Source organism: Ipomoea nil, unplaced genomic scaffold (genome assembly GCF_001879475.1).
Source record: "Ipomoea nil cultivar Tokyo-kokei standard unplaced genomic scaffold, Asagao_1.1 scaffold1026, whole genome shotgun sequence".
NCBI lineage: Eukaryota > Viridiplantae > Streptophyta > Magnoliopsida > Solanales > Convolvulaceae > Ipomoea > Ipomoea nil.
Window position 1 is genome coordinate 2862048 of NW_017617454.1, and position 22487 is coordinate 2884534.

The window sequence follows — 22487 nt, forward strand, 5'->3', positions numbered from 1 at the left end:
GGTAAGCGACTTGTCCTCATCACTTTCATTAGCTATTGTTAAACATATAATATATAAACATAAATGTACAATTTAACTATCAGTTTAGAGTTTTAATTGAGATGAAACACATGCTTCAATTTGGTATCAAAGCATAAATGTAATCAACTAAAATATATGAAATGATTTTCATTAGCTAGTGGAGAAGTTCAAATAGGAAAATACTATCTTATTATGTATTTTAACTTTTAATGATGAGAATTGAGAAACAATGATAAAAATATTTTTAAAAAAATTTCACTTTACAATTATCTATTTGTAGACATTCAAAAAAAAATGCGTGAGGCAATGCTATGCTTACTTGCTTAGTATATATTTGGAGTAGTTTTCAATATAAATATAAATATATATATAGGGAAAATGGCACTTTTTGCCCCTGAGTTATATACTTATAGCACTTTTTCTCCCTCAATTATTTAGGTAAGCACATTAACCCCTTAATTATTCTAAAAGTGGTGCTTTTTCCCCATGATATATTAAATTGACATTTATACCTTTAAAGTAAACATTTTATTTATTTTACTACTCTAACAAATTATTGCGTATACGTAGGGATGACCACGGATCGGTTTGAATTGAACCGAATACTAAAGCAATCGAATTAATAGTTTTCGGTTATAATTCAAATCTAGAACCCAATATTTAAATGTCAATTTATTAAAATTATGTATCAAAAAAATTGAATCTTGAACCGTGAACCGGCGGTTCCGGATTCGATTCGCGATTTTGAACCGTCTTTATTTTAAAATCTTATTTTTTATTTTAAAATAGTCTAAATTCAACAATAAATGTATTTTATTTTTTCAGTTCGGAACATGAACCATCCGTTCCGGTTCACGATTTTAATAAACTCTAAATATCGAATTTCGATTCTAAATTGTAATTGGAATATTTTGGTTTGGTTGCTATAGTGTTTGTTTGGTTTGAACCAAATTATGGTCATAATTTGTTGGAGAAAAAAAATAAATTAAATATTTAGTTTAAGGGTAAATATGTCCATTTAACATTTCAGGGGGGAAAAACAGCCACTACAATAATTTAGGGGGGAAAAATGCTATAGGTATATAACACAAGGGGAAAAAGTGTCATTCTCCCATATATATATTGAATAAAGTTCAAATGCGACGAGGTCTTACTGTGCGGCGGTGCGGTGGAATTCCAGAATACACCAACAGTGTTAACAATATGCACCAACAGTGTAATAAAAATACACCACAATGAAATGCAATAAAACATCACAAAATACACAACAGACTCAAAAAAATACACCATATAACTCACCACCCCCAATGGTGTATTTTCGAACAGTGTATGGTGTTTTTTCTCACACCTAATGGTGTGTGTTTGGTGATGCGGGGCTCTGTTTACTCTGTTTTGTGTGGTGTATTTTCCTAACATTGATGGTGCATATTTGTTAAACTATTGGTATTGTCATACCGTAAGAAATCGCCACACCTGAACTCGCCTCTATATATATATATATATATATATATATATATATATATATATATTTGGAGTAATTAATAAATTGCCTGATTTCCACATGTTAGTGGGGACATTTTGGTCGTTGGCCAACATTAAATCATACTGAAAAGTTCACCTAATTCACATCCTACGTACAACACTTACTTTCCAAAGCTTGAATTCCCAATCCCAAGGGTCCTCCCCACTCTGATCTAAAAAAATATTTGAGAGAATGTAAATCATAGAAATTCAATTGAATTATAGAGATTAGACCTTTGTTTACTACGCACAATAAATCCTCTCACCAGGATGTACAACACTTACTTTTGTATCGCTTGAGAAGCCTAATATAATGAATCAGGGATGGCGATAGATCCGCATGAATCGAGAAAAGCCACACTTACCATTCGATCTACTTTATAATCCATCAAATTCACATACATGTCAATTTCCCAATTAACATGTTTTACAATCTTATAAAATTTCTCTTAATTATTACATTCAACAATTAAAAAAAATCATATTATGTACAATGAATTATTGATTATTTAAGTTTTTTAAAGGCACATGTGACAATGTGAGCATTGGTAAATATTGATAAAGAAGGTATAGGTGGGAGATTCCCAAAAGTTATCCTTATCTTTAAAATTTATTCCCTTTTAAAGTGACATGGCTTACTATTTATAAATATTTTTTTTAAAAAAAATATGATGTGACTTGCAATCATGGTAAGATTTACGTTATCCGCACTCATACAATTTCCTTTCACTTTCAAACGTCACATTACAAAAATTGTAATTATTCACTATTTACTTTTTATTCATGCAATTCTTTTTCCGCTTTCAAATTAAAAATAACCCTACTATCACATCAATGTATTAAAAAAATTATTTTTATAATAATAATAATAATAATAATAATAATAATAAATATAAAAATTGTCAAAATTGTCGTTGCAATTCTGACAGGCAAATTGCAACAAATGCAATTATGCATATTAGAATTGCTACAGATAATCACTAAAAAATATAAAAAATGAAAAATAAAATAATTTCACATCAGCTTTGCAATTTAGAAGAAATCATCGATGTGGATGTCCTTAGAAAGGATCGTAAGTTGTCTGCATGGGCAGCTCAATTGGTCATAAGAGTGAAATTTGAGAAGAATGACCAGAGATCGAGTCTCACCAGCAGTAGTACTGTGAAAGCAACCTCTCAAAGTGAGGGAAACTCCTTGTGCGCAGTAAGCAAAGGTCTAGTCTTTGTGGTTCAACTGAGTTACCATGATTTACATTATCACATATGCTCTATCGGGCCGGGGTGTGGGGTGCCATTGTGGTTGAGAATTCAACCTATCGGGCCGGGGTGTGGGATGCCATTGTGGTTGGGATTTCAACCTTTAGGGAAGAAGGTTAGAAGGATTGCAAGTTTTGAAAAGTGAGAAAAAAAGTACAATGTCATGAGTGGGGAGAGAGTCTTTGTTACCTTTTTTAAATCATTTTAATAATTTCAATAATAATAACATTGATGAAAGATAATCATTTTTAATGTGATGTGAAATTTGCACCATTTTTTTGGAAGTGAGTTGACATTACAAGGGTGTAGAGAAAATAGTAAACGAATTACAAATGTAATAATTTGGCCTTTCAAAAATGTAATGATTTGGAAGTATGACCACTTTTGAAACTGAGAAAATATTTTAGTGATAAGAGCATCTCCAATTGTTTGTTTTTTGCACACTATTTTAGGAAGCCAAATGGAAGAGAGAGAAGAATGGAAGAGAAAAGAAAAGGAAAAAAAATATGACAATTAAAAAAAAAAAAACCAATGGTCAAATGACAGAGAGCTCGTAGTGTGCTCCAAGCAATTTTTGTTTTCTTCTCCTGCACAAAATAAGAGCTTTGCAGGGAAGGCAAAATAATCTATCTTCTCACCCTCTCTCCTCAACCTCAATCATGCTTCTTCAAAAACTACACTAAAGGGGATGTATTCAATCATGACTTTCATAGAGTTTTAAAGACTTTTATAAACATTAAAAGTTTGGAGGTATTCAATTCAAACTTTTAACAACTCGTTTGGTTCGCTGGAAAATATTTGAAGGGAAATGGAATTAAAATTCCATGAAAAATAAATTCCAGGAAAATTGATTCAATTGTTTGGTTGGTGGAAATAAAATTACTGAGAATATGAATTCCATTGTTTGGTTGGGTTTAGAAAGATAAGGAATAATGAATATAAAGACCAATATGCCCTTAAAAAGATGAATGAATAAATAGGTGTTTATGTAATTAAGAAATTTTCATAAGGGTAAAATGGTACACTCATGTTATTTTTCTTTCCAATCCTTGTGGAAAACAAAATCCCACCCCTTTACAAAGAATTCATTTTCCTCAACTTTGAGGAATCCATTTTCCAATGAAAAATGTTTTCCATCCAACCAAACAACATAAATCAACATTTTCCTTCACTTTGAAGAAAACATTTTCCATGGAAAATGTTTTCCATCCAACCAAACACCCCCTTAGAGAGTCTTTAAAAGTTAGGCGGTATTCAATCAAGATTTTTAAAGAGTCTTTAAAAGTCGTGTGGTATTCGATTACGACTTTTAAAGAGGTTTTAAAAGTCATGTGGTATTCAAAAAGTTATGAATTTTTGTAGACTTTTTAATTTTAAAACTTTTGTAGACTTTTCATTCTCAAATATAAATAGTTAAAATCCAACCATCAACCCCAAGATTTCAAATTTTCTTTCTAACAACTTTGAATGTTTTTTCTCTCTATTTAAACTCTATTTTTCTTCCTATTTAAATTCAATAAAATTATTTTTTTCTTCATTATCCTATATTTTCCTCATACCTAAACTCTACCAATTTTTCTCTCTCTCATAGACTTTAGAATCTTCATCTAAAAATTTGAAATAATATTATTTTTTCATCGTCAAATTTTAGTATATGTTTCATAATATTCATATAAATACTTATATATTTTGATTTTTATTCTTTTTATGTTTATATTCGTAATATATATTCCCCCCCCCCCCTTTTTAACACTAGGTTACTATGAATAGCGAATTACTGTTTGCAACAACAATTTGGGATTGCAAACAGTAGCACCTTGTTGTTGTTTGCAGTCTCAAATTGCTATTGCAAACAATAGTTCTTTGCGTGATGCCTAGCAATATATCAAGTATAATTTTATATATATTATTAATATTAGATTTTTATTTTTTTATTTTATGCAACTTATAATTATATTTTTAAATATTTTATTTAAGAGTTAATTCCAGCAATGGTCCTCCGACTATAGTGATTTTCCAAAATTAGTCCTCGACTTTTAATTTGGACACTTTAGGTCCCTTGACTTTCAATTTCTTTCAAATTGAGGTCCTTTCGTTAGAATACGGTTCATTAGACTTTAAATGAAGGGGTAAACTCATCCTTTCATCTGCCTATGTATTATTCTTCGTATTTCTCCCTTCGTATTTCACTGTTATACCTTGTAAACATCTCAATAATAAAAGAACGCATACACGAGTAGTCAGCAAATGGGGAACGACGAGGAACATTTTAGGGTTTCGACTAAGATTATCTTCATATATATCGCGTATACAATGGAGAAATACTAAGAATAATACATAGGCAGGTGAAATGATGAGTTTACCCCTTCATTTAAAATTCAATTAACCATATTCTGACGAAAGGACCTCAATCGGAAAGAAATTGAAAGTCAAGGGACCTAAAGTGTCCAAATTAAAAGTCAAGGACTAATTTTGAAAAATCAATATAGTCGGAGGACCATTGCTGGAATTAACTCTTTTATTTAATCAAGTCTTTTATTATAAATTTTATTGTTCAATATTGTTATGAATTTATAATGAAATAGTTTTTTTTTTGTTGATGTTTATTAATAATATATATAAGTAATTAGCATATAAGTCTCAGCATACTATGGATAAAAATAATAATATTGAGAATGTTGATATGGGTGAAGAACTATATAATAAGAAGAATTTTATGATATATTATAAATTTTTGTAAGAAAATTGTAAATGATAAGAATCAAAATCATTGAAAGTTTGTAAGGATGTATTAAATTTAGAATTTCAATGACTTTTGTAGACTTTTTAAAAATAAAAAGTTGACAAAAGTCTATAAATATTTTTTATATAGACTTTTATAGAGTCTTATAAAGTTTTAAAAAATTTTGAACGACTTTATGAAAGTCAATCAAAGTTTATTAAAATCTATCATTTTAAAAGTTTTTAAAACTCTACAAAAGTCATGATTGAATACACCCCTCTAAGATTCAGGCAAATTATTATGTAGACCCGGGTCCCCCTTATAAAGTGGACCTGTGTCCAACACAATTTACATATTGAATGTTCACAATTTACATATTAAATGTTTACAATTTTACATACTAAATATTCATAATTTACATACTAAATTTCACAGTGTAAATTGTGAACATTCAGTATGTAAATTGTGTATTTTAAATTTAGATCCACCTTACAAGATGAACCCGTACCCATGATATAATTATTGCAAGATTCACTGATGGGCTTACTCTAAGGATAACCTAATATAATATCAATATGACAATATATAAGTAATGGCCCAACAATGGACCTGACAAATTGTCCAGGTTGATAACATGAAATTGACAACTATTGGGCTTTGGATTAGTTAACATCCAAACCCACATCCCTTTTTTCGGATCGTTATGATATGCATGCACCATGCATGATGCATACGGATGTAAAAACGACGTCGTTTTGACGTCTAACTTAAAAAAAAAAAAAATAGAATTGTACAAGAAGTTTGTTGTTAAAGTTGAGAAAGTGAAAGGTTTGTGAACTTTTAGGTTTGGTTTTTAAACATTTATCAGTTTTGGTGTATTTATATATATATATATATATATATATATATATATATATATATATATATATATAGTCAAAAATTGCATCAATACCAAGTTATACTTACTGATTTCTTAAAGTAACAAATTATCATATATCTATTCTATTTTTGTTTATTACAAATAACGCTATAAATTAAATGAGAAAATCTAGTTCTTCATTTTATCATTTTTCTTTTAGGTGCAAAGTATTTACCTAACTATTTTTAACCTAATTTACCTCTAATTAGAAAAAGAAAACAAGTAAAATATAATCACATTTCAGGTCGGAGCTAGCTATGCTTTACCGTGGGTCAATTGGCACTATTCAAATTTTGTTATTTATTATCTATATTAGTTTTTTATGTGCTATGCGACTATGCGTAAAAATAATTGTGCAATATTAATAATCAATGTTAAAATTTTAGTTAAATTGAAATTTTTATAAATGTATATAATATTTTATAAATTAGTGACACGAATGTTAATGTTAAAAGACAAAAGTTAATGTTAATTATCAATTTTATATCTAAGTTTACAACATAGTAGCATTGAGAATGTATACCAAGTATAGCATACGGATTGGATTGTAGAAGACAAAGACAGGACGAGATATGCTCGTGATCCTTTGCATAATTGCATTATGTATGGTTTATAATAATAATAATAATAATAATAATAATAATAATAATAATAATAATAATAATAATAATAAATACTATTTCATATTTATAAACAGCTTAAGCATAAAAAGTTGTCCAAAATTATTCTCCACTGATCAGCATGGGACAAATGGGATGTGACACACCTCATCTTTTGACTGCAAGGTCTTTCATGAGGTGACCACCTGATTACGATTTTCCAAATGTTTATGTTAGTTTTTTATTCTTCTAAGCAATAATTGAGCATATATTAAACATTTCACCTAATTCTAATTCTATTGATTTAATGATACCAATACAACTGATGATTCTATATTAAATTAAAAATTTATAATAATTTTAACTGGTCAAATTATCAAATATACCAACAATAATATATATATATATATATATTGAATGTTACTAGCTTCTATTACATTGTAGTATCTGTTCATATACTTTCTCAACCTACTGAAACACAAACGCCTCCATTGAGGCTTGAACTCACAACCTTCCAAACGGAAGTCCAACCCGGGTACCATTAGACCACATAGTCCTGGTATATATATATATATATATATATATATATATATATATATATATATATATATATATAAAGAAACCACACATACGAGAATTCGAATTCATATGCATATAGTAATGTGTTTAGAGGATTGCATTTTGAATAAGATTTGACCATGCTTAACCAGATTAGTTGTATTTTATGATGTATTCACATTTGAAGAAAAAAAAAAAGAAACTCCTTTTTATTTTATCATCAATATTTTAGGTATCTTTTATTCTTTACGTTCTTGTCTCCAGCCATGCAGGCGGTGCCAGATCCTCCGTCGGGCCTCCACTCGGAGGTGGGAATGTCACTGACGGAAGGGGCAAGGATGTTCAAGAGGTTCCGCTCATCTAAATGTTCATTTGCAAGTTCAGAATGATGGTCCAGTCAAAGTATAGTTAGAGTTGTCCTTACTAGTTACTAGAATGAGGATCCCGTCAAAGTGTAAAATTGTGAAATGTAGCCATATCATCTAGGCTTACAAGACATTATAATTATTTCTAATTAAATAATTATTGGGGAATATATTTAATCATGACTTTTGTAGATTTTTAAAATAATAGATTTTAATAAATTTTTATTAATTTTCATAGAGTCGATTTAAACTTTTGTAAGCTTATAAGAGTATATAAAAGTCTATATAAAAAAACTCATAAACTTTTATTAATTTTTATAATCAATTTAGTGTTATTATAATAATATAATAAATCCTAAATTATACTCCGTAATATAAAATATCAATAATTATGTGAGGAATATTTTTGTCTTGACATTATATCTATTTAAAAAAAAAAAACGTGAAACATTAAAATTTTAGGCACGTTTACTAACTCAAATTTTTTTACAATTTTCTTTAAAAAATCGGAGAATTTAAGAACAGAAAACGAAAAACATGTTTAATAGCACAATTTTTCGTTTTGAAAATAGAAAATAATTTTATAAATAGAAAACATAATCATTTATTATCTATTTGGTTATATATCACTATACCACATTCTCACAATTATCTACTTACATATTTATTCATTACTATAATTATATTCATTATCATTTTCTTTTACTTATCGCCATATTCTATATTTTCTACATTGTATTACTTATTTAAACATAACTTATTTGTTTATACTTAAAGTTATACATTATTTATATTATCAAAATTAAAAATTAAACTCTATATCAAGTTTTATATATTAGTTGAACTCAATTGATTATTGACTTGAACATTTTTAGTTATGTTATATCGTAATACAAGTTTAGTATGAATATTGAATATTGAAATTTTACAAAATAAAGGAATTAAAATTTTGTAAAATTTCAATTCCCTTCAACTAAATCATAAAATTTACTTGATAGTATTTTTGGTTTTTTAGTACACCCGATAGTGAAATTAAACAGAAATGAAATTATAATTCTGAACGCGAAAGGCGCCGTTAGTTGTATGAAAGTAGCTGGCCTACTAGCTTTTTTCCACTACAAATATTACAAGAAAATACTATATAGATTCTTACTTTTTACTTATAACTTATATTTCCTCTCATAAATTCTTAATATACATAATAAAATATTATTTGTCATGTCAGAAAATAAAAATGAAGACTAAAATTTATGATTACATGACTAAAACTCATTATTAGATGTGGGAGGATGAAAACCCAATCCCAATTCGGAACTTGTCGGTCGGTCAAATATTTGTATTTATACTTAGTGCCAAGTACATTATTTGTACTAATTTACATTATACTTCTAGTCATATCTAATTCATGCTCATTGGTCCCACATCCCCCCTTCCACTAGTTAAGGACTTTAATTTATTTCTCCTTAATTCCCTCCTTCCAATCATACAGCTGCGTGTTATTTTATGTGTGAAGGAATAATTTAGATACCAATTAAATTATATTGGACGCCATTAAAGAGCATCTAATCAAATCTGATCTTATCTAATCTAATATTAATATTTATGCGGTGGAGACGGAGAATAGTGTCGGTGGCCAGAAACGAGGCTGTAAAGCGCAATATATCTCTCCCGCCAGCGCCACCAACCTAATAACAACTGGCGCATTTAATAAACGCCCAACTAACAAGTAACAATCCAAACCCCCTTTTTTTGCTTTCTCTTTCCCATCCATCCGCCATTACTGTACTCACCGCCACCGCAAATGCATGCCTAAAACCCATAAAGCTATCACTTTTAGCCTTAAAATTCACGAGATAATAATCCTTACATTAAAAAAAGCATTTCCCCTTACCTCACATCTTGCCACGTACATAAAGCCGACGACATCGCTTCCTGTCATGCACTTGTTTTTATCAATCTAGCCGTTGTTTCTCTTTGACTCTTTTGCCTCACCTACGGACTATTCTACACTTTTTAGACTAACTTTGCACTCATAAATCATAAGTATAGTAAAATCCTTATTTTATTAGTTTTAAAAATAAAAATCACAATTATTATTATATTATTTAAATCAGTTATTTTCTCGTAATCTTTTGCTGATTAGGGTCATCATATAAAATCCAAATATATCTCAAAATACTGGTTATAGACTTTTTCATAAATTAAAATTAAAGTAAAAAATAAATTATCTCGATATACCTTTTTATGTGTTTGAGTGGTCCGTTCATAAAGTTCAGTGAATTGTGTAAAAATATATTTTTTAATACTGAATTTTGAAACTATATTGACTGAATTTTGAAACTAGATTAAGTGATTTATATTTTAATGTACATTATGTGTTATAGTACTATTTTACTTTAGTATTGATTCATTATTTGATGTGAGATGTATAAATGTTGATTCTTTATTTGAAAGGATAGAAATAAAGTATTGTTTAAAGATGGGGATGTGGGATAATTACAAGGATTTAATATTCTTGCATACAAGGCTACAAGAAGAATGAGGGGAAATGAAATGAATGTAAATTAATCAGTGCATATGTAAGCTAATTTGTTGTTCTTAGGTGCTAGGTGGTATATGTGTATAGTAAAATTGTATGTATGTGTGTATGTATAGACTATAGAGGAGGGATGTACGGAGATAAGTGCCCCATGTGAGCTGCTTTTACTGAGGTTGATAATCACAATAATGATTTATAACAGTATTTGCTTTGCCTTCTTCTCTCTCTCTCTCCTCCTCCATGAAATGTGCTGCTTCTTTCCCTTTAAAGATCCTTAGATTACTCACTCAATAATTCTTTTTAAGTCCCTTTGAGATCTCAGGGATTCTTTCAACTCTTCAACACCACCGCCACCGCCACCGCCACCCAGTGCCGACCACCACCACCGACCACCATCACCGACCACCATGTGGATTTATGGAGGCTTCACCTCTAGAGGGGGAGCCATGGCTGCTCTTTTGCTGCTGCTTCTACCAGCGTTCTTTCCTACCCTTTTCACTACTTTCATCTATGCTTCACCTTCCATTCTCTCGGTAATTTTTTTTTTTTTTTTTTGGTATTACTGTTTCCAACTTTCTTCCTAAGTGTTTTTATTGGTCCTTCTATCCTGTTTTACCTTTCTAATAAAGTGGGTACTGTTGAGATGAAGCAGAAATGGTTGCAGGGAGAAAAAGTATGATTAAAGGGGTGGCCATCTGGGCATACTATTAAGAGAAAAATGTTATCTTGTGAACTTTAGATGGACAAAATTGTTCATTTATTCTATTTTTGTGAAAAAGATTTGGTTTTTATGAGTTTTTGAGCATATTTCTCTATTTGTACTGCTAATTAAATCCCTTTTGAAAGTTCTCATTTGGCCATTTCTATTTCTTGGAATTGTGAAATCTAGCTATAATTATTACTGATAGTAGTAGAAAGGAACTGGAGAATTTAATTTGGGTGTCATTCTAATTAGGCAGTTAGGGAAAGAATTTAATTTGAATCTTGGTACTTTTGATGTCTGATATTCTTGGGTGGCAATTGCTGAGAGACTTGAGCAGATATACTAGGATTAAAAAAATGATGTTTTCTTATGATTTGGCATAGTTGACCGGCTAAGTGTTTTGTGTTGGCAAGTATTTGCCGTTAAAAGTATGGGATTTGGTTAGTTGGATCTGTTGACTTGGGTCCAGTATTGTGTATTTGGACTGGAATAGATTTGGTCCCGAAGGATCGAATTAATTGAGGAGAATGCTTTTGTTGCTGTATATATCAATGCTTCTATGAGGCAGTAAAAGTTTAGATTTTTTTGCCATTGGGTTGGATTTGGATACTTTAATTTCCTCAGTTCATTCATAGTTTGAGTCGCGATTGTTGTTTCCAGGAATCGATTATCGCAAAACCCAGGCACTCGAGCCTTTTCAAAAGTGCTCTGCAACGTGAAACTGTGAGTAACTTCTTCTCTAGTTAATTTTTGCAAAGAAAGCTCGGTTTGTGAAATTATTTTTGGACCGTTTTATTTGGTACTGTTAGACCCCTGAAGAAAAAGCTGAAATATGGATGCCCTTGGCCAACCAAGGATGGAAACCCGTTCCTGATTCGGGTCTTTTCTCCAGTGAGTCGTGCAAATCTGTTACGTTTTATTTTCAGTTCAATTTAAACTATTTACATCAAAACCGAGCTAATTAACTGTTCGTTCTCGAGCAGAGTTCTCTGAAAAATCAGAGGGATATCTTCAGGTGTTCCTCGATGGAGGATTGAATCAACAGAGAATGGGGGTATGTTTATTACGGTCTTTTCTAAGAATACTCGACTTGGATGACAATAATTATATGTCTACACGCTTCGATTTTACAGATATGCGATGCAGTTGCGGTTGCGAAAATTCTGAACGCTACGCTCGTGATCCCTTATTTGGAAGTAAATCCAGTTTGGCAAGATTCGAGGTTTGCGTGTTCATAATATGTTGAGAGTACGAGTTATTGATGAGTCATAAATTTGCGACAATTTCAAACAATTGAACTTTTCTGTGGCCCTGCTGCAGCTCCTTCATGGATATCTTTGATGTCGATCATTTCATCGAGGTTTTGAAAGACGATATCTCTATAGTAAAGGAGTTGCCTGATGAGTTTTCGTGGAGCACGAGGGAGTATTATTCTACGGCTATTCGACCGACTAGAATCAAGACAGCACCGGTTCATGCTTCTGCAAACTGGTACTCGGAGAACGTGCTGCCCGTCCTTCGAAGGTCAGTTAAGATAATTCATTTTTGTTATGATCGTTTACATGTGTTATGTGTACCGTGTTGAGCAATATATATAAAACATAAATGTGCAATCCAACTATCTGCTTAAGGTTTTAGTTGAGATGGAGCACATGCTTCGATTCCTGGGATTGATTTGTTAAATTTCGTAAATGCATCAGTTATGGAATCGCGGCAATTGCACCGTTTTCTCACCGATTGGCATTTGACAACATGCCCAAGGATATCCAGCATCTACGCTGCAAAGTAAACTTTCGAGCATTAGTTTTCGTACCGCATATCAGAGCCCTCGGAGATGCTCTTATTCATCGCCTCCGATATCCTGCTAGCAAAGACGAAGGGCCTCAGAAGTTTGTGGCGGTTCACCTCCGCTTTGATAAGGTAGTAAAAATGTTGAGATTAACAAGAACAAGAAACAATAATAATGACAAAAAGGTAAAGAAGACAAGATTTACATGGTTAGGCAATGTGCATACGTCCACGGGAGTGAAACAATTCTGATAAGAAAATTCAGCTAGATAGATATGTTATTGTAACCTACTTTCTTCGAGATTATTAAAGCTGGCATTGCTTTTCAGGATATGGCTGCCCATTCAGCTTGTGATTTCGGTGGGGGTAAGGCCGAGAAACTCTCGCTAGCAAAGTACCGACAGATATATTGGCAGGGAAGAGTGCTGAACTCTCAATTCACCGACGAGGAGTTGAGGAGTCAGGGGCGGTGCCCGCTGACCCCCGAAGAAGTTGGATTATTGCTGGCAGCTTTAGGCTTTGACAACAACACCCGCTTATATCTTGCTTCCCACAAGGTCTCCAACAACAACACCCCCCGATATGACTATAAATGTTATTTTGCCCTTGCTGATACTGTTTCGATTTTCAGGTTTACGGTGGCGCAGCCCGGATATCAGCCTTGAGACGATTGTTTCCACTGATGGAGAACAAGAAGAGCCTCGCCTCTTCAGAGGAAAGAGGTGAAATTAAAGGAAAGGCTTCCTTACTAGCTGCAGTTGATTACTATGTCGGTATGCACAGCGATATTTTCATTTCTGCATCACCCGGAAATATGCACAACGCAATGGTAAGCACTTGATATATCTCTTCACCGACTTATCTGCAAATAAAACAACACCTAGTGTGGGTTGTTGAGCATATAACCATTAATGTGCAATCCAACTATCAGCTTAACCTTTTAGTTGAGATGTCATTTTGTTTTCTTGTGAATTATTGAATCTTATGATGTTTGAGTTCATTGGTTTCCCAGTGGACCGACTCGTGAATTGTATGATGACAAAGAAAACATGTTTTTCAATGGGGGTTTTGGGACCCCTGAGATTGAGAATCTCTCATCACTCGATCTGCAATTTACTACAGGTGGGACATCGAACGTACCATAACTTGAAGACCATAAGGCCCAACATGCAACTCCTAGGCCAACTCTTCCTGAACAAAAATCTAACGTGGCCAGAGTTCCAAGACGCCGTGATCGAAGGGCACGCGAACCGACAAGGCGAGATCCGCCTCCGCAAACCCGCTAAATCTCTCTACACATATCCTGCCCCTGATTGCATGTGCAATGCTTGAAGCTGGTGATGTGTGGGGTTATGATACTCTTTATATATATGTGGGATTGGAAACAATTGTTTGTGCATTGTATTAGTTGGAAATAAAAAGCCACCCCCCCATCTTTGTTCATCTATATAGGAATATCACTTCATTATTTAAGTTTTGGGGGTGGAAGATGATGTGTACCATGCTTAGGTTTATTGCTGTCATGACATATATACACAACTATTTCATGAATAGAGAGCTTTGTAGATTTATATATTTAATATAATTTCATTACTACCTGTTGAGTTTGCATATAACAATTTTACTGAGAAAATTAGTGAATGTTACCTTCGGTAAGGTTTCCTAATGCTTTTGTTGGTGTAAACTACAAATTTATGTTTGTTCTGGGAGGCACGGGAGTTGGTCCAAGAGGAATTGTCACTTGTGAGAGTTAAATTTAGGTTATTTCAGGAGTAGTCCCCATTTGTTTCAGGAGGCATGGGAGCTGGTCCAAAAGGAATTGTTACTTGAAAGTTGAAAGAATCAAAATTGGATTATTCTCGAAACTCACAAAAATGTTCATTTGTCACTTGAGTTACCCTTTTGAGTTAAATTTTCCTAATGCTAAAAATGACAAATAAATAAACTTTTATATCTTTGCTACCAAACAATCTCTTAAGTTTTCTAATGCTAAAAAATGACAAATAAATACTTAGTAAATTTTTATATCTTTGGCTACCAAACAATCTCTTAAAGACTTTCACTTATTTATGCAAATCAAGAGCGTAAAGTCGTATATGAAGATCGAAAGTTACTACAATAGTAGTTGTATAGTATGCTATAATAGTACGGAGTATAATATATTATGTGTGCATATCTTACCCATGATTCATATATTTAGAATCTAAATATTTGTTTATAGCTAAATATAGTTTGAGCTTTAGGGTTTGAATATATGATTTTAGCTTTTTCAGTTTGCCTAAACCTTAGGGTAGGTTTACCAAAAACATCATGTGGAATATAAAATTAACAACCCGACAAAACACTAAATAGTCAAATGATTTACACTTTTTCAGTTAGCCTGAACCTTAAGGGAGGTTTACCAAACACATCATCATGTGCAATATAAAATTAACTAATTACAAAATTTTAAAAATATCAATAAATTCTGTATGTATATATGTAGGATTGGTGTTTATAAATCTATTGAAAGGGATCAATAGGACATAACATTTAATCATTCCAGATGACCCAACTGATCACCTGAGCCTGGATGATTACTTGAACGCTGATTCTGTTGCTTTTTTTCCTTTTCTACCGAACCATTACTATTACGAGACATGGCCAATTCTTTTGCTTCTGCTGGATTTGGTGGTGGCTCCATCCCTTCTTCGATAGGAAGGGTTCTCTTTGAACCCTCCAAGGCAACACCGAGGACTATATTCTCTTCAAGGGCGGGTTTTGATGAGGATGACTGTGAGGCGGCTAATGGTCTTTCATCCCCTCTTTTTGGTTGAGAAGTCGATGGGATACTGTCTGTTTTCTCATCCCCTCTTTTAGATTGAGAAGTTGATGGCACAGTATCTGTTTTCTCTCTCGAGTCTTCTGGCAACAATGAGGAATTGTCGGTATTGGGCAAGGAAACATTTTCGAGGTTTCCTTTCTTAGGTTGCTTGTTGCTTGGGTTCTCTAGTGGATCACTGGAATCAGAACTTGACACCTCAGCTGACTTCTGGTCAGGTTTGGAGGCCACCTTTGAGGTTGTTTTCACAGTCACCTTACTCCCCAGCTTGTTGTGATCAGATGAAGAAGTCTTGGCTATAACTTTATGGTCCTCTTTGATATCAACATTTGAAACTTGACCAACCTTTGAGTCAGATGTTGATATGTCATTTGCGTTAGAGCTGGATGCTGGCGTTTCTCGGGCTTTAGAATCAGCCTTGTTGTCAGGTGTTGAGCGCTCTGTACCCTTGACTTCTACCTCGCGCACTGGTCTGGCCTTTGTCCTATCCTCCGCATTGACCTTATAAGGAGGCTCAATAAGCAGCAGTGGGCGGCTTGATGCTGCTCCTTGATTAAATACTGAATCTGATGCAAACGGTATGTTATCCAAATCCTCCGCATCACTGTATATTTTCTGAACTGTACGGATTGGAGTGGCTAATCGTGCTCGGTGGTGTCGTATAACTCTGAGAAGATCCAACAGGACAGTTTCCTGATTTTGTCAAATTGAAGATAAATATATTACTTGCAATAAAACCATAACGTATACAAACGAACAAGCTAAATACTAAATTGTCTGAGGAATAATTGTAATGTCCTTGCAAAACTTCCCTCACCATTTCATCTCAACAAGAAGAACCATTCCCTGACAAACACTTGCATGGTTGACTTTTTAAGCAAACCAGTAAACACCTTTAAAATTTGGATCGAAATTTCTTGGCATAAACTCATTTAATTGGCGAATTAAAATTTGGAATATACTATGGAAAATGTTGCCATCACTCTCAGTTCTGAAGTGCTTCATTAAAACTTTGAACAGGAAATGGAATGGATGGGAAGCAGGAAAGTTTGCTCACCTTGACGCAGAGGTACTCTTCAAAGTGTGAGGTCTTCACAAAGCAAGATATCATGATCTGCAAATTCCAGATAACACGAGACTAAAGTGCCAAATCTTGTAAGAAACAAATATTAAAAATTATGAGTCAGAATCATTTTCTGTGTGTTCAAAATGCCTGTGAATCGTGTTAAGAATGCACCTTAACAGAACCAAACTTTTGAAAGAGAAAACGATTAGTAAATCATTTTTGGTGGTCAAGAGAATAAGAATGCAACAGTGAGAAAATGTTACAGGATATAGATGCTGAAATGCTTAAACTAACCAAGAGGGCCTGGTTGTCAGGGTTAATATTCTCTAGAAATACTCTTTTATGCAACTTCTTTTGTTCTACTTGAGGATTCTTTGCTAAAACTTTCCGCATATCAGCTACAATATTCTGCAAAAGAAGAAATATCGCCTTAGTTTGATTAACTTATTTTCCCCATGCTTAGCAGCCACAACTCGGATTAAACATACTTGTACTTACATTAATCTTACTGACATCCAAGTGACTGATTGCCAGGTGAGTTTTTATACGCCAATGAGTTTTCTGGGTCATATTTCTCACAAGATTAACACTGAACTTGTGGTTTGGTATATGAACAGCTTCACGATCATCACCTCTTATAATTGTTGGTGACCACCAACCCACATGCTGCCAAGAATAGGAAATGGAAATATACAAAGCTAAGAAAAAATTTTATTTAACAATACAAAAATGTAGCATACAGAAGAAAGCAATGTGTTGGAGAATGCCAAAGAATTTCAAAAGTCAACAACAATTCAACAAATGAAATTGCTTGTATGTTATGTATTAGAGAATGACACAAGAATTTCCCAAAAATGGACACAGCACATTACAAAATTATAAAAGCTCTCTTATTTTTGTCTTAGTCCATCAAATAGTATGGTCGTAGTAAAAGACAAATAATGCAAACCTCAACAGTTCCAGAAACTTCATAACCGTCAATCCTTGTTTGAATCCATTCATTCAGGACAAAAGGTCGAGTTGCATGGATCATTATACTTGAAAGGAAATTAGTGAAGATCTGAATATCACAAGAAGAGTTGAATTAACATCTTTATCAGAAAACACAAACAAACAAATAAAAAAAATAAAAGCAAAAAAGGAAGAAATTCTCGTGCCAAATGTCCATATATACCTATTCTAAGGTGAACTGGATGAAGGAAATTTACAAACAAAGTGGAAGAATTAAAGAATTGAAACACACCTCACGACCAGCAAGAGTGATCAAGACCGTCCCAAGCCCTCCAGCAGTGAGCCACCTTTGAGTAGAGAAACCTAGCAACTCCATGAACAATGACACTGCAGCAACCCACACTGCAGTATATAGAGCTTTTCCAGCAAACTGGAAGCCCATCTGCAAAGCCAGGAAAAAAGACCCATAAATGCATAGCATAGAACTTCAGTGTCTGTATAATATAACATATTCATGATCAATAAAGATCATTAAGGGAGTGTTTGGTAAATGATGAATTCACCAATTTTTAGCGGATTTGACCAACTTTAGCATGGTCACACCACTAAAGTGAACATTTGATAAAGGGTAAATTACAGTAGCAGATTGACTCCAGTCCGCTAAAATAAAACGTTGGAATTAGTAAGCATTGCAAGTTAGCAGATTGCATTTATTTATTGCAACAAATGACTACTTTTCCCACTAATGATAAAATTACATCTATTGTGAGTATTGTCATTAACTTATCTTCATATAATAATTTAAAAATAGAAATGTAAAACATAAAACCTATTAATTTCATAATTATAATATAACATCATTATCAATAATAAAAATAGAAACAACTGTTAAAAGTTAAAACAGCAACAATAATACTTTTTAAATTTAAATTATTATGAAATTTATATCTAAAATAAAAAATTGAAAAATTGTTAAATAAATAAAACAGTATACTCATATCCTTATAAGTCATTTTATATGTTATTAGCTAATAGCCTAACAGTAAACAACTAATTTACCAAACACATTTTCTACAAATAGAAAATACTATCCATAGGCCATGTTTTCAGTTATCATCTAACACAATCTGCTATGGACTGATTGTCCCCCTAAACCTTTGCCCTCTGGAGCAGAGAAATCACAAATAATTGATAATTTCCAGGGTTAATTATGTCTGAAGGCACTAAGATTCATGAACTCCACTTGCATAGTTGCATGCAAATGGGAAAATTTCCCATGGTCAATTATTTCCAAGGATTAAGAGTTCAAATTCCCAATATGATTGATTAAAGTTCTATGAGGATACAATACATGTAAGTTCACACTATTAATTGTGGCAGAGCTTTATAATTACATTTCTTGCATCAGAGGGCTCATTCGTCTCCATGAAAAACTTCTGCGTATGTTTTATCACACTGCATCAAATATTGATAAAGAACTAAGACATTAGCAATTTAACCACAACTTCAGTTATTTAAATTCTTAAAAACCTGCTACGCACACTGCATTAACGCTTGATAGAGAAATAGAACTAAGACATTAGCAATTTAGCAGCAACTTAAGTTATTTAAATCATTACAAACCTTCTACACCAGAATAGAAGTATGAGAATTGAAATGCTTTACCAGCAACTTCAGCACTCACCTTGACAAACAATAAGCAAAAGCTAACACTGTTGACAGTGATCTCACAAAATTTAGAAGTCGTTGTTTAACAATTTGACTAGCTTCTGTTGGAAGAACCATAGGATCCACTGCTCTGTATGAAAAATTAAAAGTGCATAACTATTCTTTAGTCACCAAAACATTGGATGTTTTGGCATGAGAACTATATTTTCAATTGTATTAGCTAAGTAGCTAACCTGCAGACAAGCATTGCTCCAGTCCATAGCACCAAAGGTTGAAGATAATAGGTCATAACATGATATGTCATACTCTTGCCCCAACTACTATCACTTTTCTGTAGATATTATTGCACACTGTCACAAACTATAGAAAACTAAACCACACTGTTCAAAAAGCAAAAGAAACAAAACTAAAACACATGACCTACATGGGGAAATAGGTTTCTACTTTGGCGCAAGAGCGGTCCCAAACCCCATATCCCAAAAGCCGTAATTCCAACAGCTGGAATCAACTTCAGGACAAGAGGGCTGTTTTGTAAACAACTGTGTGAAGCAAGACATTAACAAATTCAATTCAGGAGCAAGCCAAGATGTACTTAAGTTGAAGACTAAATGAACAAATCCTACTAGGGCGAATTAGACTCATAAACATGAAGGCACCATACATAATACATGAACAATGAACAGACTTACATAAAAGCTAGTAGACTCTGAATGAAAATAAAGCCACAAAAACAAAAAGATAACCTTGATAAGCCAGACCATAATCCCTGCCAATTCATCAATATGTCATAGTGCATCTAAACCAAAGTAAGAGAATAATTACCTTGTTACTCTTATAACGGCATTCTTTGTACATGTTATGTCAACAGGCTGGCCTGGTTTCAAGAAAGCATTACACCTAAACCTATTGTTTCTATACCAAAGATCATGTCTGTCCACTTGTAATCTCTTTGAAAGGTGAAGACTCCAATATTCCCGCTGCTGAAAATGTAAAATAGGGTATAAATATATATAAGACCTTAGAACATTTATTTTTGGCAAAGAAGAACATATAGAGAAAGTGATAACATTTCCTTTTTGCAAGCAAGTCAAAAAAGCAGATGCCCACAGTATTAATCTATGCTATGAAAACACACATTTCTTCTGATCTATCCTTGGTTCTTTGGGACAATATGCAATCATTATTTTTTACCTGGAAATAAGAGGAATGGTGAGAAGAAATTTTGTCATCTATCCTTTCCTATAGACATGAATGTGTACAAGCCCCCTTGTTGCATTATAATTGTTAATTTCTATCGTTGTTTCATTACAATTATTAATTTCTCTCCCCTTGTTCATCACAATCTTTAATTTCAGAGAGAATTGGGGTATGTAGTACAATACAAACTAGCTATCAAGCTATTGGAGTGCAATGCTGGACTTAGACACAAGCAAATCTATAACACAAATGCACTATCATATATATCTTCAGTACCAGACTGGAATCACTGGCAAAACTTAAATTTTCAGCAGGGGTCCACATTACAAATGCGGGCAGCCTAGTAGTAAAGCTTTGCAACACCATTCATGTTGTATAAGGAATGAAATGCTGTCCTCAAGAACACACACATCATACCATGATTGCAAATCATCATCATCAAAGAAAGACTCCAAACAGGCTTAGCATTCCATTGAATTTAAAAAGCAAAATAAACCATACCACAACAAATGAGGACAGCCTAGTGTTAAAGCTTTGCAAATTGTTCCCTCCAATTTCATTCTGTAACAACAAACATGGTAATTGAAAATCCGAGACGCTAGCATGGAAAGATATAACATAAAAGGATATAAAATACTCCGTAATAAGAATACCCGAAACCGGCGATGATGGGCATGGTTCTTGCAAATTCCCAGATGATGGGGAAGTTGCAAAGAGCCAACAGCTGCCATTATAGGAAGAAACTAATTATGCACCAGAACTTGAGAAGCAGCATAAGATGATAATCCCGCTAGTCAGTATTCAATTCAAATATCTCTTACGAGCTGAAAAACTAGCCTTGTCCCTAGACACCAGATAAATTAACAAAACCTAGAAATCTGCTAACCCCTGCTATGGCGGGAAAGGGGATATATATAGATATATATATTACAGAATCAGAATTATGAAAAACTGAACCTAAAATCCAAACTCTTAACAGCAAAATCTGGAATTAGGCAAAATAATAACAACAATTGAAGTGATACACATTGGAATTGAAAGTGGAAACCTAAAAAAGGTATTGAGGATTCGTTCCTGAAAACGAAAAATATAGAGGCAAAAGGAAATAGAAAGCTTGGTGGAGCAAAAGACAAGAAAGAATAGGAGGTTTGACGTGCAGAGAGATTGTTGGTGGAAGGGGAAAGACGACGCCGTTTGTATGAAATACAAACCATAGGATAGGAAGGCGGCGAGCTACATTTTGTGGGTCCCGCCCTTTACTTAGGACTTGTTTGGGAAATTGGAAGGACACAGGAGAGTGTGATCCGCGTTTCATTCTGAATGCTACAATCAAAATTTTAATGAAAAAATCTCGTAATGTACTAAATAAAATCTGTTTCTATGTAATAATTTGTAATTTAATTTTTTTTTTTTTTGGTGTGAACATTATACTTCATCTAATTATTTGTTTTGGATCAATCAGAATTTTATTTTAAAAATTATGATCTTTTATCTTTTAATTTAACAATAAGGACTTACCAAACATCACATAATAATTACTCTCCATATATTCCAAGATTCCATGGTGTATACCAATATACCATTTTGTTTCTTGTGGTTTGGATTCAACCATACCATGGCCATTTTAAAGGAAACAAAACAGGGAGGTAGACAAACTATGGACCAATATTTATTTATTTGTTTATTTATTTGCATTTTTTCACTTGTTTTATATGAAGAAAATATAAATATTCAATATAAATTACAGGGATATTTGGTAAATAAAATGTTAGCTGATTGGGTTAGTAAGTTTG

General features: G+C 32.8%; 2 protein-coding genes across 6 annotated transcripts; one reads left to right on the plus strand and one right to left on the minus strand.

The window, feature by feature from the left end:
• The first annotated feature begins 10890 nt into the window (after positions 1 to 10890).
• Positions 10891 to 14571, plus strand: LOC109180477 (uncharacterized protein At1g04910-like). 2 transcript variants are annotated; one of them, XM_019330087.1, is made up of 10 exons: positions 10891 to 11033; positions 11864 to 11926; positions 12013 to 12094; positions 12184 to 12257; positions 12337 to 12425; positions 12524 to 12727; positions 12904 to 13123; positions 13321 to 13548; positions 13623 to 13820; positions 14114 to 14571. In XM_019330087.1, exons 1-10 carry the CDS (start codon positions 10908 to 10910, stop codon positions 14321 to 14323), a joined length of 1494 nt encoding a protein of 497 aa, XP_019185632.1. In that variant the 5' UTR covers positions 10891 to 10907; the 3' UTR covers positions 14324 to 14571. The 2 variants fall into 2 exon arrangements, with proteins under 2 accessions (XP_019185632.1, XP_019185634.1); XM_019330089.1 differs by having other exon boundaries at positions 12187 to 12257.
• A 769-nt stretch (positions 14572 to 15340) lies between these two features.
• LOC109180475 (mechanosensitive ion channel protein 2, chloroplastic) lies at positions 15341 to 21900 on the minus strand. Of its 4 annotated transcripts, XM_019330085.1 has the most exons (14): positions 21348 to 21900; positions 21196 to 21255; positions 20320 to 20477; positions 19922 to 20036; positions 19731 to 19828; positions 19514 to 19627; positions 19224 to 19284; positions 18122 to 18271; positions 17828 to 17938; positions 17377 to 17544; positions 17173 to 17286; positions 16870 to 16926; positions 15851 to 16505; positions 15341 to 15802 (listed from the first exon to the last, which is right to left on the minus strand). In XM_019330085.1, exons 1-14 carry the CDS (start codon positions 21423 to 21425, stop codon positions 15528 to 15530), a joined length of 2214 nt encoding a protein of 737 aa, XP_019185630.1. In that variant the 5' UTR covers positions 21426 to 21900; the 3' UTR covers positions 15341 to 15527. The 4 variants fall into 4 exon arrangements, with proteins under 4 accessions (XP_019185630.1, XP_019185628.1, XP_019185629.1 ...); XM_019330083.1 differs by having other exon boundaries at positions 15341 to 16505; XM_019330084.1 differs by having other exon boundaries at positions 15341 to 16505; positions 20320 to 20474; positions 21348 to 21675.
• Positions 21901 to 22487: the final 587 nt, after the last annotated feature.

Coding starts and splice junctions, on each gene's coding strand:
- LOC109180477 (XM_019330087.1), top strand. CDS start 10,908: ATGTGGATTTATGGAGGCTTCACCTCTAGAGGGGGAGCCATGGCTGCT. Junction 11,034..11,863: donor CTTCACCTTCCATTCTCTCG/GTAATTTTTTTT, acceptor TGTTGTTTCCAG/GAATCGATTATCGCAAAACC. Junction 13,124..13,320: donor TTCACCTCCGCTTTGATAAG/GTAGTAAAAATG, acceptor ATTGCTTTTCAG/GATATGGCTGCCCATTCAGC.
- LOC109180475 (XM_019330083.1), bottom strand. CDS start 21,425: ATGGCAGCTGTTGGCTCTTTGCAACTTCCCCATCATCTGGGAATTTGC. Junction 20,478..21,195: donor GGCTGTCCTCATTTGTTGTG/GTATGGTTTATT, acceptor TTACATTTTCAG/CAGCGGGAATATTGGAGTCT. Junction 19,628..19,730: donor GGAGCAATGCTTGTCTGCAG/GTTAGCTACTTA, acceptor TTTTTCATACAG/AGCAGTGGATCCTATGGTTC.